This window comes from Episyrphus balteatus, chromosome 4, assembly GCF_945859705.1.
Source record: "Episyrphus balteatus chromosome 4, idEpiBalt1.1, whole genome shotgun sequence".
NCBI classification, from domain to species: Eukaryota; Metazoa; Arthropoda; class Insecta; order Diptera; family Syrphidae; genus Episyrphus; species Episyrphus balteatus.
In genome coordinates, this window is record NC_079137.1 from 75,673,362 (window position 1) to 75,697,009 (window position 23,648).

A 23,648-nucleotide genomic window follows, 5' to 3' on the forward strand; every position below is an offset into this window, starting at 1 on the left:
TCAATAAAATAAGAGTGTTTTGTTTTGAATTAGTATATTGATTTTTTAGAAATATTTATTTTTAGTTTAACTTAATTTTTAAATATATGTAAATTATTCTTTCTAGCACTTTTTGAAATTGAATATTTTTGTCGTTTTGTGCTAGATTTGCAATTTTATTTTAGCATGAATAATATGTGTCTTAAAATTCAGGAAATTGATGTGCATTAGTCCAGTTTTGAAAAGATTACTGTTCTTAATTTAAATAATAAAACATTTATTTATTAATTTATTTAAATAGCTTTCAATATCTGTTATAAGTTTTATTTAGGTTGAAAGATTAGGAAGATAGCTAGGTTCTTTAGCTTAAATTAAGGGTTCAAATCATACCAAACTAACTATTATTTCCAAGGACACTTTAATTACAACTAAGTATTTTTGATTATCAGATGAAGAGCAAGCATTTAATATTTAAAATTATTATCTTTATTATTATTTATTATTAGTTAGTTCCTTCAATACAGGCAATCATCAATTGTGAACGACTTCCCGTCGGAACTACATAATTATATAAAAAAAAAAAAAAAAAAACAAAGTCTAGGAATCCTCTTACAAAAGGCATTAATTGCTGGTCCTCACGGAATTAATGTTAAAATAATTTGATATTTATATTAAAAATTCTAGTCATCAAAGAATTTGGTGTTTTGGAAGGTTCTATAGAAATTTAAAACATAAGTTTCGAAAATGGTTGAAATATTTAGCGTTTAATCCGCCTTATCACCGAGACATAATTTGAAAAAAACTGTGCCTATAACAGTCAAAATTTCATTTGATAAACAAAAAAAAAAATATTTCAAGTGCATCGATATTATGTAAGTGTATTTTACTGTCACGTACAGACAAAATGCCTACTCCTTCAGAGAAAACTGTAATTTGAATGAATATCACAATCGAAACAAAATCTTAAATCCCGAAAGGAAAAATTAAAAAATTAAATAAAAAAATATAGTAATTAAAAAAAGTGAGATTAAAATACCAGAGTGAATTCGCACTGCTTTTGGCAGACATTCAACTTGCTACTTTCTACAGTACTATTTTTAATTAACGCAAAACACATAAAATGAGCACTTCTTAAATTTATTTAGTTTGGTAGGTACTTTTAATAACTAAAAATGATTTTTAGGAAGATAAAAAAATATTACTTTTAATTGCATTTTTATTTAATTGTTCGTGTAAAAACTCTTCTTTAAATGTGCATTTTATTTTTAATTGAACTACAAATTCGTGTCAGTTTATTTCAAATGATGAATCATGTAAATAAATTAAATATTATTAGTTTTTCGTTTTTGCCGGAATTTCATTGCATTGTATGTACACTTGTACAGTGATAATGTGAACTAATTAAAACAAGGCGTTTTCGGATTTTTCGGATTATCGTTATAACCAATGAATATCACAGAAAATATTTATTTAAAGCTCATTTTAAACATTTATGGAACTCATAAAAAAATCAATAAAATACAAGTAATTTCAAAAACTGAAAAAAATCATAAGAATCTTTAAAATCAATTCTTCATAAAAAAAAACGTAAACGTACTTCATAAAAAGATGTAAAATGCTAGCACAAAAATCTCCAGCCTGCAGCTGCATTCCATATATCTTAAGATATGTCTAGACAAATAACAGTTATGCATTTTTCAGACCTATACAAAAATTGCGTGCACGAACGAGAAAAACATGCAAGCTTTTACAAAGGAAATTCACATTATAGAATCTAAAAATTTTCGAAATTCACATTATAGAGATGACAATGAAAATTTTTGGCGATTCACATTAATTTTAGAGAAATTCGCATTATCGATAATTCACATTATCGAGGGACAACGTATTTAGTTTTGCAAAATTTCGATTTTTGGTATTCTGACAGGTGGAATTTTTGTTGTTGATATTTTGCTAAGCAGAATATTGTAACCTGTTTTGAAAAGAAAAAAAGTCCTTACGAATTTTAATTTGATTTGAGTTTTGGACGACTTTAACGGATTATGATTTTTCAATTAGATAATAACTTTTACCAAATAGAAGTGCGAACTTAAGACCATAAATTAAATTAACGAATATTATAACTTTTATTTAAATTTTTATTAAGTAGTTAATTATACATATTACATAATGTAAAATGATTTTTGCATGATTGGTTGTTGAGATTTCCAATTTTCATATAATTTTGAATGCAACATTTTGAAAGGATCAAAAAATTGGTTTATCCCGAGTAAAATTGTTATAGATAGTAGTGAATCATTCAAAATATTATTTAATATAAGATAAAAATCATATTTTAGTCCAAAGGCATTATAAAATCATGCAAGAAAAATCATTGAATGGAGAGAAAGGAAATAAATACAAAATAATAAAATCAAATGATGATACTGAAGGGTTGAAATTTAAAATTTGCATTATCAAAAGTCAACGAGTACCCAAACCAATAGAAAGGTAAATAATTTGTAAAACTTCTATTCAACCAATTTGTTTAAAAATCTTCTTTATTATAAGAATAAATCTAAAAAATATTTATGTTTATCTATTTAAAGCATGTAGCCTACAATTCTGTTTTTTTTTTTTTTTATTTTTATAAAAATTGGATGGTTCATAAATATTGGTACATTTCGATCCTCATAATTGTTTTTAAACGAAACGCTATAAAATTCATATTCGTACTTGTTTTTGAGGGATTGCTCAAGTTCCGTATCTTTGGTTTAAAAAATCGCATAATTTTCAAAAGTATACCAAATTAATGGAAATTTGATGTTCTACAACTTTTATAATGATTAAAAATTATATAACTATCATAGGTACTGAAAAATTTTTTTTTTAAATGTTCTCAGTAAAAACGACATAACCTCAAAAGTGTTGTCCTCGTACAAAAACAGCAAATCCAAAAGAAAAAATATTTATATTACCTACAACTTTGGTAGAGTAACTTATTCGTCAAGCCAATATTTTGGAAGATATAGACCAATTCCCGTTTTTTTTTTTTAATGGTGGATTTCGCCAGGGGGTTGACGTCCCGAAAACCAGAACTTAAGCTTTTCTAATACCCTTCTTTCAGATTTGAAAAAATCAGCCTTCCTGTATTTCGTTTCACAAAATGCCTGCCTTTTACCCACATTCCTGTACTATTGTATTTATTTCTGTTTATGAAATCTTAAATGTACAATATCTTGAGGAATCGAATACATATCCCATCTTAAAAAAAAAAAGAAAATCACGCAAGCCAAAAGGCTAACTTTGAATTCTTATATCTGGTCTACATATATGCAATTAATTACCTTATACCTTACCTGCAAAGTAAAATCCTAGCCTAGGGGTACCACGCTTTTAAATACGAAACCTATTGCAATTGCATTCTGCATCTGCACCCCTGTTAGCCACATAATAGTTAATACATTTCCACCCTTCAACCACCCAATTATGATGCCCACAACCAATTAAATTAATTCCCACATTCAGGAACACACAAAAAAAAAATTGACCACCAAAATAGATATCTGTGTAATGCAGTAGGTAAGGTACACTAATGAACAATACTCGTAGCAAAACAATTAGACTTATGTCACATTGTAGTATACGAATTCGCAATAATATGCCTAGTGGCATAATCCTGTCAAATGCAAATACACATTGAAGATGAGCTTCTTTGTCATTGCACTTTGCCTCCAAAACAACAAAGGGTTCATAGGCTTAAAAAAAAAATCAAAGATTTAATTACCTTATTACCTTTCTACTTAAAAGAAAATACGTGACAATTTCTATTCAAAGGAAACTCGTAACCAAGCAACAAAAATTTTTTAAAAGGTATTGGAAAATTAAAATTTAAATCAATGTTTTTGCCCTTCTTTTCGTTATTGCACCCATTAACAACCCATCATTGCACTAATTAATAAAATTCATCACATTATTTGATTGACCGCAGGTACTTATTTATATTGTGGGGTTTCTAAACAATTTAATAGGTAATTTATCTATCTCCCTGTTTGCAAATGTTTTTTTTTAGTTTCTCAAAAAACAGGCAGCGAGACGAATGGTTTTAAATACTTGAACCTGTCTAATGTCTCGTCTAGATAACCAACTTATGAACAAGTCTGTCTAAAGGCTTTTTAGCGGTCTGTTTGAATTTGGAGTCGTGCTAAAAACATGTTTAGTTATTATTTGCAGCCACTTGCGTCGGCTTATTTTACTTATTAATGTGACTTCAAGTCGTAAAACCTTTATTTGGTCCACAAATTTTAGTATACCTCAAGACTCCATAAGTCTGACTCCATAAATCGTAAAAAATGAACCAGTTAAACAAACAAAAAACACATAAAAGTCAATCAAGAGAAAAGAATCTTCAAGAGTATCGAATTCGGTGTCGAATTCATGTTCGACGAATGCAGTTTTCGCAAAACACACGAGATCATAACTCTGGTCGTTGACATTTCATCATGCTAACGTCAAGGGAAACTAATAGCACCTATATTATTTAATTGTCATATGCATAATGTCATATATGTACGTAAAATTATGAATAGTTTCTTGGTATTTTGCACGAGTCGTCATGGAAAAAATTTAAAAAAAAATGTTTTCCTTTAAAGAAAATAAAATTTGCTTCGGTCGTTAGACTTTTTATTGGTATTCTGGTAAAATACTTTTAAATGGGGAATTGCAGATTTAAAAATTATTCGATATTCGATACATTTTTGTTAATGGTTGTTGTCTTTGAACATAAACAATTCTTGACTTTGCGGTTTATTTAAACAGCCACCGAATAACTATTTTATTAAAAACGTATATGTATAAACAGCGTTTCCGTTGAAACGCTGATACCCAAGGAATTAAGTTTCATATATTCGCAGTTAAGATAAATAAATTTGATACATTTTATTTGTCAACTTTATGTAAACAATATGGACACCGCCGAATTCGAGTTGACAATTTCTGAAAATTCTGAATCTGTTCACATGTATCAATTTTATCTAGGAATTGGGTATTCAGTGTAAACAAGAGGTTTTGTTTACACTATTTAGATTTCGCTTTAAAAATTATTTGTTTGTTGATTCAATTATGTTTTAAACTTAGTTATTTTTCCTGGAAATGAAGATATAATTTTATTTGAAAATGGGCATTGTGTTTATAAGGCGACAATATCTATAGTTTTAATGGTTTCACGCAAGTAAAAATTTTGCATCAGCATCAGTTTGTGTAAGAATCCATCATGATAGATGGAATCATAAGTTTAAAAAAACATTGGATTAGAGCGGCAATATTTATCTAATATGGGTTTAAGTATTTTTAATAACCGACAACTTTGAAAAAAAAGATAATCAAAATCGGAGCTGTATTGTCGAGTTTTCAAGTTATTACAATCTCTTATGGATTATTTAGTACGAAAAAAAAAAAAAACAAAACTTATTTCATGAAATAATAAATTATTTTTATTGATAAAGTAACATAAGTCTCGAAAACAACTTGATGCCAATGCTAATGGAAAAACAATAAAGCTCAAGGTAAGAGATGGTTACATAAAACTAAGATCAAATTTGGGAAAGATTTACAATTTTTTGAAACCGATTTTCAATAAATAGGCCTAAAAGAGTACCCAAAGACTGCTAATAAAGGTATTTATAATTTTAGCTAAATACATTTATTAGTTTTATGTCTATTAATGTATTTAATTAAAATATAAAATTTTTAAAAAATATTAAAAACAGTGTTGTTTTTGCGTTTTTGAGATTTGCCTATTTTTTTAATACCTACTCAAAAGTTCAAGTACATATACACTTACCTCACTTTTTATAATTCGTTGCTCCAGAGTATTTCGGGTAGTGACGTTTTGGTCATTAAAAAAGTACATATTTAATTTTTTCCTGCGAATTTACATACCTAAAAAAGTTTTGAAATTGTGTTATATTTATTTAAATCAAGCCAGTTTTTTCGGAATCACGTTTAATTACTATACACTACTTCTATTAAATTGAAACAAATATTAGACAATAATTTCTTATTTAATTTATTCATTAAGAAAAATGAATTCACACCTAGGAAATAAAATGGAAATTATCATTTTTTATTCATTATTTAGTTTTATTATTTTTTTATATTTATATATTATTTTATATATTTTATTTTATATATATTATATTATAAGCCAGTAAAAAAAACGATTTATTGTTCATCTTAATCATTTTTAAAGGATATTAATCTGTCGCTGTTCATTTATTTTCAGAGGAAAAAACCTTTTCTTATCCCATTTTTAGCTTCTAGGTGTATTGTTGTTTTTCTTAATACTTCTGCTCTTTTGCATTTTAAAGACTTTTTTTTTATAATACTACGAACAGAATTCAAGAGAAAAAAAATAAATAAAAAAATTAAAAATCTAAAAAAATCCATGGGCTTTGCTACAAAATAATAAAAATAAATCTATTTAAAATAGCCTCATCTCAAATATTTTATAACTATCTACTCTACAGAATAAAATAAAATGCACGACTGGGGCCGCACGTACTTGCTCTTATGTTATCATACCTTTTATGTCAAAGCTTTTTTGTAAAAATATTTTGAATTGGTTATTATTTGATTTTTTAAGGAATTTCATAAGAAATGCAAAAATATGTAATTTTTTTTATAATTTCTTAAGCCATATTTCCGTTATCCGTATTTTTTGAGAAACACTAAAAACGCAATTATGTTAGATTTACGTACAAAATTACGTGTGTTAAATTTAATCAAAATCGTTAGAGTCGTTTTCGAGAAAATTGGAATAACTCATTAACGATGCACGGGAAGAGCCGACATCGGTGATTTAAAAAAAAATTTTAATATCATATTTTCAATATACGTATTTTTTGAGAAAAACTAAAAACGCAGTTTTGTTAGATTTACGTACAGTATTACGTGGGTCAAATTTAATCAAAATCGTTAGAGCCGTTTTCGAGAAAATTGCAATACCTCGAACATTTTGAATGGGAGGTATATGTTCTAAGCAAGATATTACAAAACAAAAAAAACTAACCTTGGAAATTACGAAAAAATCATCTGTACCAAATTTCAAGAAAAACCGTTCACCCGTTTAGGCTGCAGCTTCATGTACACCTTTTTTTGACGACGCACAGACGCACAGACGCACCGACGCACAGACCGACGGACGTCATGACGAAAACCACTTTTTCGGACCTCTCCATCATCGTAATGTTAGTTTCAATTAAAACCTCGAATTTTTTTTTGACACGAAACCAATACTTGCCCTATAGAGCAAGTAAAAAAGAACTAAAATTATGGTGAAGTAAAGAATTCTTCAAGAAGCAGAGCAATAGTTGGTATTTGTCCTTTATTCCAAAGGAATTTCAACTTGAAATGGCTTCATTTTAATAACGCTTCACCTTCATTCGACTCACATTTTTATTGTATTTCCCAAGAAAAAATCAGAGTCTTGTTATGTTATTTTTTTTTTTAACTTTTATTGTATTGATAAAAAAAAAGAAACTCTTTTAACAACAGTTCAGTAAATATTAAGGATGATAAGTAAATCCAGGAATGAATACCTTTACATACATTTCGATCTCATTAGAGCCCAATTTGAAATTTGTTCAATATCAATCACTCATCAACCATATGAAACCTCATGTTAAGAGCTTTAACTTAAGCCGCTTAACACCTATACACCGTTTACTGAGCTTTTAGGCATTTCTATATGAATCAATTCAAACTCAATCAATATCTAGTTGCATTTCTAGACAGAAGCGAAATGTAATTTTACATTTTTCCATTCGGCGTACATCTGTGTACACATATGCATTATGCCCATGCATATACCATCACTTAATTAAGCAAAAAGTAAACGGATTGTATAGGTACCTTTGCAAAATATTTCGACTAGGTATTTCACGGTCATCCCGTTCTCAATATTGTACACCACCCGCGACATTGTGTCCAGCGAAAAAAACGCTGCCAAGGAAACAAAATGCATACAAGGACTAAAATAAAATAAAAAGAACATTTCAGATCTCATATCATATAACTATGAGGCTTTTGCTAATAGGTATATGCGAGTTAAAAATTGAGGAAAACAAGGGAGAAATCTCATTTTCATCAATTAATTTGTTTTTTATTAAAAAATGTATTCCAAAATAACAATTCGTGAATATTAAGTTTCTTTGAAAGAATGTTTCTATATGTAGGTATTGGAAGCTATATTCCCAAATGATTCCCAATGTTTCAGGATGATTATGATGATTTTTTACATTTATCTGCGAAGGCTTGCGAAAAATAATATCTCCATTTTTTATCTGATTGGAAGGGATTGCATTTTAGTTCGAATGAAATTCATTAATATATATAATGTTTGGTATTTCCAAAATTAAAAATAATGCTGAAGGTTACCAAAGCCCAAGAAATAAAAATATTTGTAACCCATAATATACTCCAGTCAAAGCGTCGGAAAAAAGGGCCTCACCTTGCGAAGAGAGGTTTTTATTTCATGGATCGATAGGGGTATATTTAAAAGGCTTAAACCCAATTTCTCACCACCTGATCATTCTTTTTAGCGGAGTTATTCACAAAAATGCATTTTTTGGGATATTTTATTTCTAAGCTAATATCTTTGCTCCAGATTGTTGCAGACCAAAACATAAACATACATTCTCTTCCTTATAATATTTTCGATCGTTGTATGTAATTTCATTGTATTTAAGTGAGTAAATACAAAATGGCAGCCATTTAAAGTCAAATTCTTGTTGTTAAAAAACACATTTTTGTCATTATTTCGAAAAAAGCTTATATCATGATTGACATTTTTCTAATCTATTTTGTAGCCCTATTTATGTCCTGCATTTTACAGAAAAAATCAGCTCTTTATCACCAAAGATGGCCGAGCAATTGATAAATGAACGCATGCAAAACCGGTACGAAAACACCCAAAAATATCGTTTTTTGGGAATAACTCGGTTTAGAATGTCCTACGACAAAAAATAAAGCTATTAATTGTTCGTTACAACATTTTCTATCGATATGGTGCACATTATTTTTGTTGAAACAAATAAAAAATAAGTTATATTAAGTCAAAAACGTTTTTTTGTTTAGCAAACTCTTGCCTTATTATTTTGTAAAAAGTGCAAGTATTGGCTAATAAAATAAAATACTGTTGAAGTCCTTTAAATTATCTACAAAAAAAAAATTAGCTCACTACGACCCACACGAGCCGAGTTATTATAATTTTAAGAAAGCATCATTCCGTAAGAAAATTTAAAAAAATTTCCCTTGTTTATAAGTAGAATAATAGTTCTCAGTGAGAGGGGTTGTTTTCATTGTTTCTTGTTATAAGAGGATTTGTCTCATGCTTTTCGTTGGGCATTTGGAACTTTTTTAAAAATTAATTAACAATTAATTATTTTAACATTTTTTAAAATGTTTTTTTTTTTTTTAATTATTTTTTTATTTCATTATATAAAAATTAAATAATAATAATGTAATTTTTGTCTCAATAAAGTTTAACTTCAGAAACTGATAGGATTTTGCTTTTTTCTAAATTTTTGTTTTATGTTTATTAAAATACGAAACTTTTGAAGCATGGAAACTTTTATTTATATTGTTTAAACAAAATGATTGATTAGAGCCTGTTTTGAATCAAAACTCGAAAACAATCCCATGAGAAAGGGATATGTTTCCCATTTAGGGGGTGAGGGCGTAGTTTTATAAAAGGGAAAATATATGAAAAAAGGATTAATATTCAACGGCAACACTTACATTATTAGGCCTCAATTATTTAACCTTACCAAATGAATTTTTTTTATGGATTGTTTTTTTTTTTTGAAGAAATTTGTTTTTAAAGTCAAATACAAAAAAAAAACGGTTGTAAAATCGGTTTGAATCGATTTTTGTTCAAAATCTTGCTATTAATTTATATTGCCCAAAATACAAAATTGTGTATACAAAAAAAACATTTAGAAAATTGTCCTTTTCTCTGTAAAATCTGTTTCTGTAAACAATGAATGAATTCATGTTCGAACACACATACATATATGTAATTATTGTGCAAAGAAAAAATGTGTTATTATTAATTGTTTTCTTATTTTTCAAGATATATAAAATAAATGGTAAAAAATTAGTTAACTTTTACTGTTATGAGTGATAGTACCTACTTTTATATTTCACATTCTATCTTTTTGTTAAAAAAACAGAATTTATTTTCTTTTAGCTGTGAAACTTTTTTAGATTTAAATTTTCTCACATTTTTTATCAGCTACTCTTTATGTCCTCATCGAAAAGTCATCCTCATACTCATAAAAATATGCACCAAATTTCGATGTTTTCCTCTTAAATTTAAAATTGAAAAAAATATATTCTTTTAAATTTAAGTTAATATAAAAATGTTTTCTATAGGGACAAGTTGAACATGGAAATTTCGCCAATCCGGCAAATGAAAAATCTTACAATTGAAGCCAGGCATACACTAAGTCTGTAAGTTACATGTGTTGTCTGTTTTGTAATTTTATAAAAAAGTCTGTAAGTTTAATGTTCTGTCTTATCTGTCTTGTTATTAAAAAGTATGATTCTACTCTAACCCCAGGCCCAAAAGAGAATTTTTAAATTATCAAAAATATTTCTTTAATTGTTCAGCTCTACAAGTGGTTAATTTATTTAGTTTTACTAACACCGAAATGTAATTAAATAAATTGTTCAAAAAATTACTTAAAAATTTAGTTTTTAATTTAAAAAAATATGTTTTACTGTTTTCAGAGAACAATCCAAAAAGAAACGACAACAATTTGAAAATAGTCTATTTTTGCCAGTAAGTATTTGAACTTGTTTTTTTTGAAACCGATATAACAAATAATATTCTTGCAAGAAAAGTTTTAATTTTTTTAACTATTATTTTCCATTAAGGGCCAATTTTTCAATAGTCAGTTAAACAGTCAGTTAGTACTTATTCCTAAGGATAGAGAAAAAATCAATTTTTCAACAGGCAGATAAAGCTTATTCCTAAGAATAAAACTATCTGCTTCTTTCAGAGACGAATAAAAATTATTCTAAGGAATAATCTCAATAAAAATATTGTGTCAGTTGTCAAAGCTGTTTTGAAAGAATTTTGAAAAAAGTACAGTGGAACTCAAGAAAACAAAAACAATCATGAATAAAAATGACGTTTTATTTTAAATATTTTTGAATTTGACAATTTTTTTTTGTTATTCTGTAGAATAAATAATTCTTGATTGAAAAATTCAATGTTTTTATCTGATTGTTTATGAGCCTAATAACTTTATTCGTCGAACAGTTAACTGACTGTTTATTAGAAGATTGAAAAATTGGCTCTAAATAAACTGAAAACTAAGTTAAACATTAAAAATAAAAAAGTCGTTTTTTGTGAGAACGTTTTTCTTAGAGAACTTATGAAGCAAACTCATATTTTTAAGTACAAAAATTTTACAAAACCAATATCATTTCAGAACAACAAAAAACGCAAAGACGTTCTAAAAAAATTCAACACAAAAACCAAATCGTATGCAAAAAAAACTGTGCCAAAATTTGTTACCAAATCATTAAATAAACTACCTGTACAAAATCAATCAACTACCAAACAAACTGATTCTTTATCAAAAACTTCTGATAAAGCTGATAAAAGCTCTTCAATGAAGGACAAAAATTCTGTGAATTCAGAAAAATGCAACAAAGAAATTGTTGCATTAGAAAAAAAAGAAAGAGTTGAAGAAAAAATCAAAGAAATTAAAGAAAAAATCATAGAAAACAAGAAAACTTCTTTAAAAAAATCAACTGATGACAATCCATTTCCCAGCTATGTTTCATTTCGAACTAAAGGAAATACAATCAAACTTGTGCAAAATAAGTCTGATAAAAAAACTAATGAATCAACTAGCTCTAGCGAACTTGAACAATCATCAGAAGAGTTAAAATCTACGAGTCAGGAACTAGATAAATTCAATGTTTCATCATTTTCTTCAGAAAATTCCGATGAAGTCCCTGATGAGTCATCATCGAAACCAAGTGGAAGTAAAAGTGCTGCGGTTCTGACAAATGATCAAAATCAAATTTCATTAGCAGACGAAATAATTGATTTGACAGAAGTTTTAACATCATCAACACCAGAATCCATTACCGAAAAAGAAGATGATTTACGATCTATCGAAACATCTACACCGTCCACAGTAGAATTCGTTTTGGAAAAACCTCAAGCCTCATCTGAACCGAAAATAATTTCAAACGCTTACTCAAAGTTGTTAGCTCGATCAGCTTCAGTAATAACCATTCACAGTAGTTCTCCAAGCTTACCATCAAATTATTCCAATAGCATGGAATTTTTAATGCAATCTGCTGAAAACAGTCAATGCGCTTCGGTATCGTCTGAATGTTTGGAAACACCAGCAGAGCCTCCAAAAATAGTTTCCAACATCGCTAACAATGTGAATATAAATACCCCAAAAGTTCAACATCCAATAGAGCCAAAGAGAGTCGAACTATTGAGAGCAACAGCTCCGGAACCATTTGGTTACGTTGTACGCAGTGAAATTTTGCCTAACAAATTTACACCAAGAAGGTCTCTTTTACTCCAAGATTCTTATATTCAAAGTACTACTCCATCGACAAATGTTCGGTATAATAACAACGAACCACTTGATATGTCTAAGCAAGAAGAAGCCAGAAGATCAGTTTCGAACACTCAGCAACAATCTGTGTTGCAAACACCCACAAAGGTCAGTGAAAATTTTGCATTGAATCGAGGAACTTCAACTCCCATTGAATCGAAGTCTTCTGAAACCCCAGATATGCCTAATTTTAGCAGATTTTTTGCTTCATTTTCTCAGAAAAGTTCAACTAGTAACACATCGGGGTCAGGAACTTCATCAGCAACAACTATGTTTAGATGGACTGCTGAACAACAAACAACTTCAGGTTCAATACCTCAAATCCGTCATCATGACGAATCTAATGTTTCGAATGGCCAAGATGTCAGTCAAGCATCAACATCATTTCACAGGCCAAGTCCTGAAAAAGGAAGGTCTCATCTTGCAGGATTACATCGAATGAACACTGATACGAAAAATTCAGTTACTAAAAATGGTAACGAAGCCTCCTCCAAAGTAGAATATAATTCACTTCAGAGTTCAAGTGCTTCTACAAATCAAAGCTCTGAAATTCAACAACAATCTAAACTACAGAATTTCGAAAGAAGAATGAACACTCTACCAAGTACTAACAGATATTTTGAACCGTTTTACTTGCAAAGATCACAAGTTATTGGGGCAGATGTTAAGTCACAAACTTTGTGGAATAGGCAAGTTCCAACTCAACAATCCATGCAAGTGGCTAGCAATGATGCAAATGTTAATAAATCAACTTCGTTCAATAGGCAGTATGTTCAACAGAATTCACAGATGCAAGTTCCAATTGCACAACACATGCAAGTTGCTCAAGAAAAACCACCGGTGCAAGTTGCAAGTCCACAATCCATGCCAGTTGCTGGCAATGGTGCAGGTGTTCAGCCACAAACTTTGTGGAATAGGCAGTATATTCAACAGAATCCACCGGTGCAAGTTACAACTGAACAATCCATGCAAGTTGGTAGCAATGAATCCCATCTAAGGAGCCTACACCGAACCGTGCAAGTTGCAAGTAATGATATGTATTTTAGGCAGCCAATACAATCCATGCAAGATGCAACCAATGAAACAGTTCCAAGGGAACCACCACACTTTGGCTTGCAACTTGCAACGATTCGACAGCATCTAAGGAAACCATCACAATCTATGCAAGTTGCAACAAATGAACCACCAAATTCCATGCAACTTGCTACATTTGGGCAGCATTTTAGGGAACCATCGCAATCGCAAGTTGCAACTATTAGACAGCATGTTAGAGAACCACCAAACATGCAAGTTGAAACTTTTGGACATCATTTCGGAAAACCGTCCATGCAAGTTACAAATAATGAAACCAATATAAGGTCACCACAGCCAATGCGACCTTCAATCATTAATCAACAACCAAGAGAACCAATTCAAGTTGCAACAAATGAAGCACATCAAAGTAGACAGCAACTAACACCACCAAGAAGTTTTCAAGAAGAAGCACCACAAATTGATGCCCCGAGAGCTTGTGGAATAGGTTGTCCACATCATAATTTACATGCTTGTGTCGATCCAACTAAATGTTGTTTAACTAAACTTACAATCAACCACGCCAATGCTCTCAATAATACTCCTCCACCTCCTCCAGAAATAGAACCAACACCAAAACGTCGTAGGCGAAATAGAAAAAGTAAAACAAATGTATCCACATCAACAGCAACATCAGAAAGTCCTAAACCAGATTCTCGTCCAATGACACCAAATATCAACAACAATCAATCTTTTCGTAGGCCCAATCATTCGCCTCAACCTAATGTGTTTATAAGTCCTTCTAATTCAAGAAATCAACATCGATTTGCTCCCTATCCAACAATTCAGCAACAGAATATGTTTCCAAATAATAATCCATATAATGGTCAATCAGAATATTATGGTTATTCACAAAATAATGAATCTTCTAATATTTATGGAAATCATCAACATCATCAATCTTCTCATCAATATCACCAAAACCATCAACATCCATTTGGTTATCAAGGAACAGGAAATGGACAAGTTTTTCAAGATTCTAGAAACTACCAATGTCCTAACTCAATTAACAATAACCTTTCGAGATATAATTTGAATAATCAAAATCCTTACTTGAGTCAGTATAATTCGTTAATAGCTGAGCCATCACGAAATCATCATCATCAATCATCAAATGAACAACAACAACAACATCGTGGTGTTGAAACTAATCAATGGATAAATGCTAGATATCAAAACTATTTGAAAACCGGCGGCGGTGGTGATAGAAATGAAACGGTTTCTAATCAGCCAAGACCTCAAGAGGCAAATGTGGGAACAAGTGGAACAGGTGCAGTTAATACGGACGCCTGGATGAGAGCAAGAGCTGAACAAGCAACTAGACCTGCTCCACCTCCATATGCATATAATGAAAGGAGTATTGATTTAGTGCTATGTAATCTTAAAGAGTTTATGTTGAAGGGCAATCAGCAGCCTTCAGAACCGATACCTAGACAAAATTCTCAGCCTTATCAACCATGGCAACAAATGACAAATAATGTCCAACAACAACCAACAATTGGAAATAATCCAATGCAACATCCAACAAATTCGGGTAAGAATTTTATTGATGTTTTTAAGTTAACCAAGCTTTTAAATACGACATATTTTTTAAAGGTATGGGTTGGGGACAATATAATCATCAAAGGGAAATGGAGGGAAATACAGGTAAGAGTCTAAAGTTTTTATAGTTAGATTAAACTTGGTTAATGTTTGATTTCAAAACAGGTTATCAAAGGAACAATGTTAACCTACAACAGCACTCTACGAGGATGGAAAACAACCTAGGTAAGAAAAGCTTTTTTTTTTTAGTTTTTACTTCATTTTGATTAAGAGCCAGTTATCAAAATTACCCAACTAACAAATGTTGCTTCTATAAAGCTCTATAGAATCTATATAAGCATCTGTAAAGCTTTATAGAAGCAATATTGTTTGTTGGAGAGGTTCGGCCTTTTTTAACTCACTAGTTCTATATTAGATTTTTTGCACCTTGGCTAAACCAAATATTGTGCTCTTTCTAAAAGACTATTTCTCAATAAATTATAATATAAAAACATTTTATTTCAGTAAACCAACAACAACGTTTACAACAACATATTTATACACATCAAATTAATGCTGCAGACTCTACAACTGGTGGAAACTCAAATTCATTAGAATTCAATCCATTAAGATCATTTCGATCAAATCAGCATTTTAATAATGAACAATCAAATCCTTTTCCGCCACTACCAGAACACTATAATAATTTGTATTAATTTAATCTTAAGTATAACATACATATTTTTGTATGATATAATTAATTATTATTTTTATTATTTTTTATATAGGTATTATTTCTCATTACATATTTTTATAGTAGGTATATAATTTTTTTAACAAACAATATTATGAAACAACCTCTCATATTACTTTTTTCGGCAAAATTCCAGTAATTCCTGGTGTTTTGGCTTCCTATTAGATTTTTACTGACTTTACTGCATTGTCTCAATAAAAGACAATTTTTAAAACAAATCTTAATAGTGTTTGAAAGTTTTGAAAAAATGCTTTTGCTTTTCATATTTCGTCGAAAACGGTTTCTTATTTGAGGGTGTTAATGTTGATTTTCAATTGCATTTCTCACCATCAAAAACCCAAACAAGAAACAGATATTAGCTGTGTTTTTGTGAAACTTTGAAGTTCAGTCAGTAAAAATCTAACACAGATTCCAACAACAAAAATTTAAAGCGATTCTCTGTGTTTTTATTGCATAGCTATTCGTATCCCCAGTAAAAAAATTGCATGTAGGGGAAAGGTGCGAACAGTGAGACAGTGCAAACAGTGAGACAATCCATTTTTCTCTTTTCTGAAAATAAGCACAGTAACTCTAGTTTGGGTCAAAACGTTTATTTCCCTGTCTGCGTCTTTTAATTTTGTCCCGACTTAATTAAAGCTGTCCATTTTCCTACACCGTAAAATATCACACAAAATCAGGTGAAAGTAGTTTTTGGAGTGTTATAAAAACAGTGTATAACACAAAAAAATCTGATTAGTGGACAGAACTTTTTTTTACATATGTATTATATTTATATGTTCTTTCATAAAAAAATATCATGTAATTATAATTCCTTCTCGTTTTTTGTAATTTATATTTTTCCGAAAAATGGCAAAAAGTAAACAGTGAGACATTATGTAAAAGCAAACAGTGAGACATATAGATTTAAAAAAAAAATCTATTATTTTAGCATGACTTCAATATGATTTCGTAGTATTTTTTCTTTCGTTTTTTTTTTGGCTTTTTGTTATTTTTTTTTGAAAAAATGGGTTACAGTAACATAAATTAATTAATTACATACTTGTCAATTACCTAATTATTTGACGTTTTCGTAAATTTATTAATTTATTTTTTCACCTAAGAATGTCTCACTGATCGCACCCCTTGCAAACAGTGAGACGTTTTGACTTTTTCTACATTTTAGTCCAATGTGATGCTCTCATTCATTCTTTAACTACAATTTTTTTTGCAACATTAAGATAAAATATGTCTTAAACTGTCTTCAAAGTTTCGTTAAGCTATCTTGAAAACATTCTAAGATATACCAAGGGTGTCTCACTGTCCGCACCTCTCCCCTACCTATTACAAAAACAATACTCAGCTTGAAATTCAGTCAGCAAAAATTTGACACAGATTTCAACAATATAACAACTTACTAGAAACTACTTCACCTTTTTTTCCAGCCTAAGTTACAAGTTCAAAGAATGAATACGTTTCTATTATAATTAATAAATTGTTGCCCAAATCTACCTAAAAAAGAAGTTATTCTGAAAGGTTTTGTTTCAAGAGTCTCAGAGGCGTTTGGCTTTTGCTTAATCGAAGCTTTAATGTTTAGTTAGCATCAACTTAAGTCCATATGTGACAGTTTACGCTGGAGAAATAAGTAGAATAGGTATAAGCAATTTATGTTAAACTTAAATATTTCAGTTTCGTTACATCAAAAATACCCTTAGAGACTTACAGATTTCATATAAAAATACCAACTCTACAGCCTCATACAACTTTTTTTTAAAGTTAATTAAGTTTTTGTGGAAGAAGTTTCATTGTGAAGATCACAGATTTTTTCTCAAACCAGAGTAATTTCAATGTAAGCTTTATCCTTATCGTAAATGTATGTTCATTCTTTTGATACCAAATAAAACAACAATATACAAATTATTTTTGTCTATAATATTAATATATAATGTTGTTTAAATTCACATGTATAAAAATACATAAAAATATAAACACAAATTTAAATATTTAAAAAAATATTTTTAATATTTTCTATCATTGTAGTTATAGGCATAAGCAAACTTATATTTAATTATACATAATATTAAAGTCCAATTAAAAAAAATATTACGTTGGTTGTATATTTTATAAAATAAAAGTATTTGAAATCTATTTAAAAAAAATATTATATTTTTCATAGTTTCTTGTATAAAAATATACAAATTTTACATATTTCTTTGTTTAATGCTCAAGAATGTTTTAAATTATAAAATAAGAAATGAGATTACCAAATATCTTAAAAGTTATTAAATTTTATTTTTGGGCTCATTGCAACCAATGTGATAAAATTATTTTTTTTTTTTTCATTAAAATTAATTTTTAAAAGTTTAATGTTAACTTTTTATTTCTATTTTACAAAAAAAAAACAAAAAAAAAATGTTTAAGAGCTAAGCTAAACTTTTTATGTTAAGCTATCCTTTTAAGTTTTGTTGATAATTACCTATAAACAAAAATGTGGAATAAAAATATTTCATGATTGTTTAAATTCGTAGATAAAAAAAAAAATATTTTGTTTAATTATATATTGTTTTGTAAGTAACATTAAATAAATGTATTTAAATTAATACAGCCAAAAAGCTTACATGGTTGTGGTAAAAAATAAATGTTCATCTTATCAATTATTACCTTACATAATAACTTTGCCCAGTAAATATTTATAAAAGGCAATATTAAACTTATAGTACTCTGTAAGGATAAATATTTGTAAAAATATTTTGTAAGAACAAATCATGATTAAGGGATCATTCTAGTGTAGTAAAATTTCATCAAGTGAAAAAAAAAAAATATTTAAGGCAATACTTAAAAATTTATAAAAAATTAAAGGAAAGGTTAAGAGATTTATAATATTCATTTAAAGTATAAGTATACTTAAGATAAACATAAACCAAAAATAATAAATGAAAGAGATTACAAAAAGAAAATTAATTTCATTTAATTTATATATATTTTAAAAAGCTTCATTTATGGCTTAAAAATATTATTAATAAATTAAAATTACTAATTTTTTTTTTAATTTTTTACTTTTATTTAAATAAATAATAAATAAAATACCAAATACATAAATAAACCTATTATTATTGTATGCATTTGATAACAAAACTTTATTGTTTAAAAAACAAAAACTAAAAAAAAATATTTTTGAGAGTAATTATATTATAATTTTTACAAAATGTAATTTTTTAGTATTGGACAATAATTTTAAATTTAAACCAAAAACTATTTCGCACAAACATTAGATCTTTGAGTTGTGACATATTCAGAGCTTTTAAACGCTGCTGTTAAAACAGAAAATACAAATCGACGAAGGAAATACCGTAATAGTTTAGACATTTATTTGAAAGAAATTGTTACTTGTACAGAATGTAACAATTCACAAATAAATATAATTTTAAGTTTTAATAAGAAATATAATTATTTTTAAGAAATTTATATATTTTTCCAATAACGATATAACATCATATAACGATATAACGATATTTTTATTGAACAGTTATTATATATACAATTTGCTTAAAGCTAGTAATCTAAAAATGTACATTGATTATATTAGTAATATGTTGGCACAAAAGGGGCCTAACGTTTTTACATTGTTTTTTTTTTAAGCTAAATTTACAGTTAATTGTCATTGTGTTTGTTTTAAATATTAATTCTGTTGGCAGCTTCTTAACTCGGGTTGTTCAGGTCCGGTTGTCATTGTAAAGGTTGGATTAGGGAGAGGTGAGGCTTTCAGCCACGATAGTGAGCTGATCCAGGATCAGCGTAGAAGGGGATGTTCTCTTCGTCGTTGGTTGATATAAGATCCTCATCCAAAAGTTCCTTAGCTTCTAGGTACCGCTGGTTAGGATGTCTTGGCTGGTTTATTACTCTTCCTATTATTGGGTTTGGATGATTGCTCAGGTTCTGTAGGCATCTTCTGCTTGATTGGATAAGATATTTGTCGAGTTTTATAATTTTGGCTTCTTCATACAGTCTCTTGTTGCTGACGTGTTTCTTGCGTATCCTGTCGTAGTGCATGCCTGTACAGATCCTTAAGATCTTCCTCTCCAGTATTGCTAACTTGTTTAGATGGGATTTTGTCACCGTGAACCAGATAGGAAAACAGTAGGTGATGATAGGCCTGATGAGCTGCTTGTACAGGAGAAGCTTTGTCTTTTGGCTGAGTCCGTTTCTTTTCCGCATAAGCGGATGAATGCGATGAAAGGCGAAATTGGCTTTTTTCAAAACGGCTGCTGCTTGAGGGTTAAATCGGTTCTTCTCATCGAATTGTATTCCCAGATATTTGACGTTATTTTTTGCTGAAATTTGTGTTCCATCGGGAAGGCTTATCTTGATGTTCCTGCAGTTCCTGGCTGAGCGTATTCTAGGATTTCCTGGGGTGGCTGGTCGTCTAAAGCATATTAGTTCCGATTTGGCTGTGTTGATTTTGAAGCCCCAGCGCTTATAAAACTCGTAAAGTTGTCTTATGTGGGCTTCCACTTTCCTTGCGGCTAATATGGGTGACTTCGACTTCGCGTACGTGAGAGAGTCGTCTGCAAACAAGAGATTCTGAGCTAATTCTGGTTGGGGCTGATCGGATGTGTAAATGTTGAAGAGGAATGGTCCTAGCTTCGATCCTTGTGCAACTCCGGCATTGATTGTCCTCATTGTTGATTGGCTGTTTCCTAATTGTACAAAGAACGATCTGGAATGAAGAAAGCTGTAAATAATTTTGATTAGTGAAATTGGAAATCTCAGCTGGAATAGTTTGTGAATAAGTCCTTCAATCCAGACACTGTCAAATGCTTTTTCTATGTCGAGAAAACATCCGACAGTGACTTGGTTTCCGTTTAGGGAGGCGGCAACATCGTGTTGGAGTTTTAGGAGTGGATGGAGTGTAGAGTGCTTTTGACGGAATCCAAACTGCATATCTGGCACTATGCAGTTGTCGCTGCAAAAAGATTTCAGCCGCCTAAGTATTAGCTCCTCGAGTATCTTGCTCATATTGCTTAGAAGTGAAATGGGCCTATATCCAGAGACGTCCTTGTTGTTTTCCTTCTTTGGTATGGCCACGACTTTAGCTTTTTTCCATTTGCTGGGAAAGTAGCAATTGACAACACAGTTGTTTAAGATAATTGCCAAGAAAATTATCGCTGAATGAGGTATTCTTTTAAGAATAAAATTAGAGATGTTATCTGGTCCTGTTGACTTCTTTTGATGGCTTCTTTGTAGAATTTCCTTTATTTCATCTGGGTTGGTAAGCTCGGAGTTGTCTGTGGGGTCGCTGGCAATATTGTTGTCGCTGAATTGCCTGGTCTCAGTGACAGTTTTGGCGCGTTGCACTGAAGTGTTGACTTTTTCTAAAAACTCAGGGTCCAAAGGCGGGTTCGGCTTGAAGTGATTTTCAAAATAGTCGGCAAACGCTTTCGCTTTATCTTCGCTAGTTGTAACTTCGCCATTAGGTGTTGTGATGATGACTGGCATAGGAGGCTTCTTCCCGATAACACTGTTGATTTTCTTGAAGGTGTCAGGACCTGACTTGATTGCTTGGAGTCTTTTCCAATAAATATATACATATGTATGTATGTTCAAATAATTTAAATATTTCATAACTCTTTTGAATGTAAAAAGAAATATGAACAAATATTTTTTCAACAAATTTAGTCTTATAATAAACTATATGCAATGCATATATATTTAAATAATACATATTTGTATTGTTGCTAGTGTATTATTCAAAGTGTTGTTTTTAAATGTATTTTTTTTTTTTCATATTTGTATTGATGTATGAGAAAATAAAATCAAAATATATGTTTCGTAAATTTTCATAATAAAATAAAATTACAAATTCTCTCTTAAACATTAATTTAAAGATAAAAATAAAATAAAAGTAAAACAACACTTACCAAAAAATTTATATTTTTAATGTACCTATGTAATTGAGAATTTAAAAATAAAAATCTTACAAGACTACTTAGGGTTGTTGCAAATTTTTCTCTTTTTTATATTTACTTGTGCAGACATTTTATGGAAGGTGAAGTTTACTAAAGGTTACTAAAGGATAAAGTTGAGTATAAAATCGACTAACAATTTTACTACAATAAAGCTTTACAGGAGCGACTATAAGGCTTTTGAGAATGCCATAAACAAATTTAAAAGCGTGAGAAATTATGTTTTTTTTTTTATCGGGAAACGGCTCAAGTTTAATATTGCTCGTCAAAGATATTAAAAACAGAAGTTCTGAATAGCAAAGCTATAAAAATGGGAGACATGTGGTTTTTGGGTTTGCAACAAATGAGAAGAAAGATACAAGGGATTGTCATTTTTCATGGGTTAAAACTTAATGAGAAAAACGAAAATGGAAGAGTGGCTCAAATTTGTTATTCACAAAATAACCGCCTATTTATCGAATTATTTAGTTAACAGCGGGTATGTTACTCCCCCCGACAAACAATTTTGGTTCTATAAAGCTTTACAGATGCAATTGTTGCTTCTGTAAAGCATTATAGAAGCAAAATTGTTAGTAGGGCCTTCTTCGATTCAGTTGCGTACAAGGCTTAAGATGCTCAAATAAATTTTAGTTCGGATAATTTTTTTCAAAAATTTGTATGGGACCTAAAATTTATTTCGATCTTCGTATATCAGTATAAATTTTACTTTTGCAAAAGCACAAAAGTCAAAAAAATGTTCTCGATAACGCATTTGGTTTTAAAAAATGAGTTTACAAATTATTTTTCAAACAAAAATTTTATGCTTTCAGCATTATTTTGTAAGTTTTCGAGCCGGAAGAACAATAAAAAAATTTTAAGGAAAATGTCCCATACCTCGAAAAAAAAGTAACGTTATACTAAATGCTATACACTTTTCAAAGTTCAATATATTGCTATCACATTTTTTTGCTTTGCGAGTTAAAAAAATTCCTAAAAGTATTTAAATTTTTTAATTTTCAAATTTCACTGATCAAATTTACCCGGGAAAATTGCACATACTGTCCAAACATGTAGTGATTTTAAATGCAAAATAGAGTCAAAGGGCTCCTTTTCCATTCTTACTGTAGTTTTTGCAATTTTGAATGTTTTGGATATTTTTTTTTTTTCCAGATTTTGGACGGATTCAAGGGCTTTCCTCAGTCCAGGACTGCCTCTCTGTAGATCGTTTATATTTAAGCAACCATTTTAACTATAAAAAAAATGAAAATGTGAAAGTGTAAGTATGCCATTTTATCCGAGTACTAAGTAGGCCATTTTGTCCATTTTAGGTTTTTTTTGAATTTAAGTTTTATACCGAAAAATCGTTCTAAGCCAACTCATTTCAGTAAATTAATAAGAAATACTTCATGCCCATAACTTCTTTTTCCAATATACAATGTTTTATATACTTTTTTCGCAAAAAAATTTCACGAAATTTTAAGGAGTGTACTTTTTGAGGTGGCTAGATACAGTTGTACCTGTCAAATTGAAAATAATTGCTTAAAGTTGCTACAGTTTCGTATATGTCGGTTTTGCCAGATAAACTATAGAATCGCATTCATGAAACCTTCTAATTATGTTCAATTCTACGATTTACAGCAAGGGGGCCATTTTACCTTGGGGTGCCATTTTAGGCCACTTTCCCCGACTCGTTCCAATTCACAATTTTTCTCGACTATTTTCACCTCCAACACCGTTACAATCTACCTCATAAACAAAAAATACCAAGACTGG

The 23,648-nt window shown here is 29.6% G+C and overlaps 2 protein-coding genes across 9 annotated transcripts in view; one reads left to right on the forward strand and one right to left on the reverse strand.

Moving 5' to 3' along the window:
* The window catches only part of LOC129919867 (leucine-rich repeat protein SHOC-2), an 81,935-nt gene extending 80,728 nt beyond the window's left edge, over positions 1-1,207 (reverse strand). The window contains exon 1 of the mRNA XM_056000964.1: positions 1,204-1,207. The gene's annotated coding sequence lies outside the window, so the exon portion shown is untranslated. The remainder of the gene's footprint in view (positions 1-1,203) is intronic.
* Positions 1-23,648, forward strand: part of LOC129919864 (uncharacterized) — a 44,901-nt gene that overhangs the window by 20,647 nt on the left and 606 nt on the right. For 2 of the 8 annotated variants that reach the window (XM_056000954.1, XM_056000952.1), the window contains exons 2-6: positions 10,393-10,470; positions 10,750-10,801; positions 11,457-15,216; positions 15,279-15,449; positions 15,729-16,201. In XM_056000954.1, coding sequence (XP_055856929.1) covers positions 10,406-10,470; positions 10,750-10,801; positions 11,457-15,216; positions 15,279-15,352 — 3,951 coding nt within the window. In that variant the 5' untranslated portion in view covers positions 10,393-10,405 and the 3' untranslated portion in view covers positions 15,353-15,449; positions 15,729-16,201. Of the gene's footprint in view, positions 1-5,135; positions 5,523-9,910; positions 10,034-10,392; positions 10,471-10,749; positions 10,802-11,456; positions 15,217-15,278; positions 15,450-15,728; positions 16,203-23,648 lie in introns of those variants that run through there. The other 6 variants (XM_056000955.1, XM_056000949.1, XM_056000956.1 and 3 more) reach the window with 6 other exon arrangements.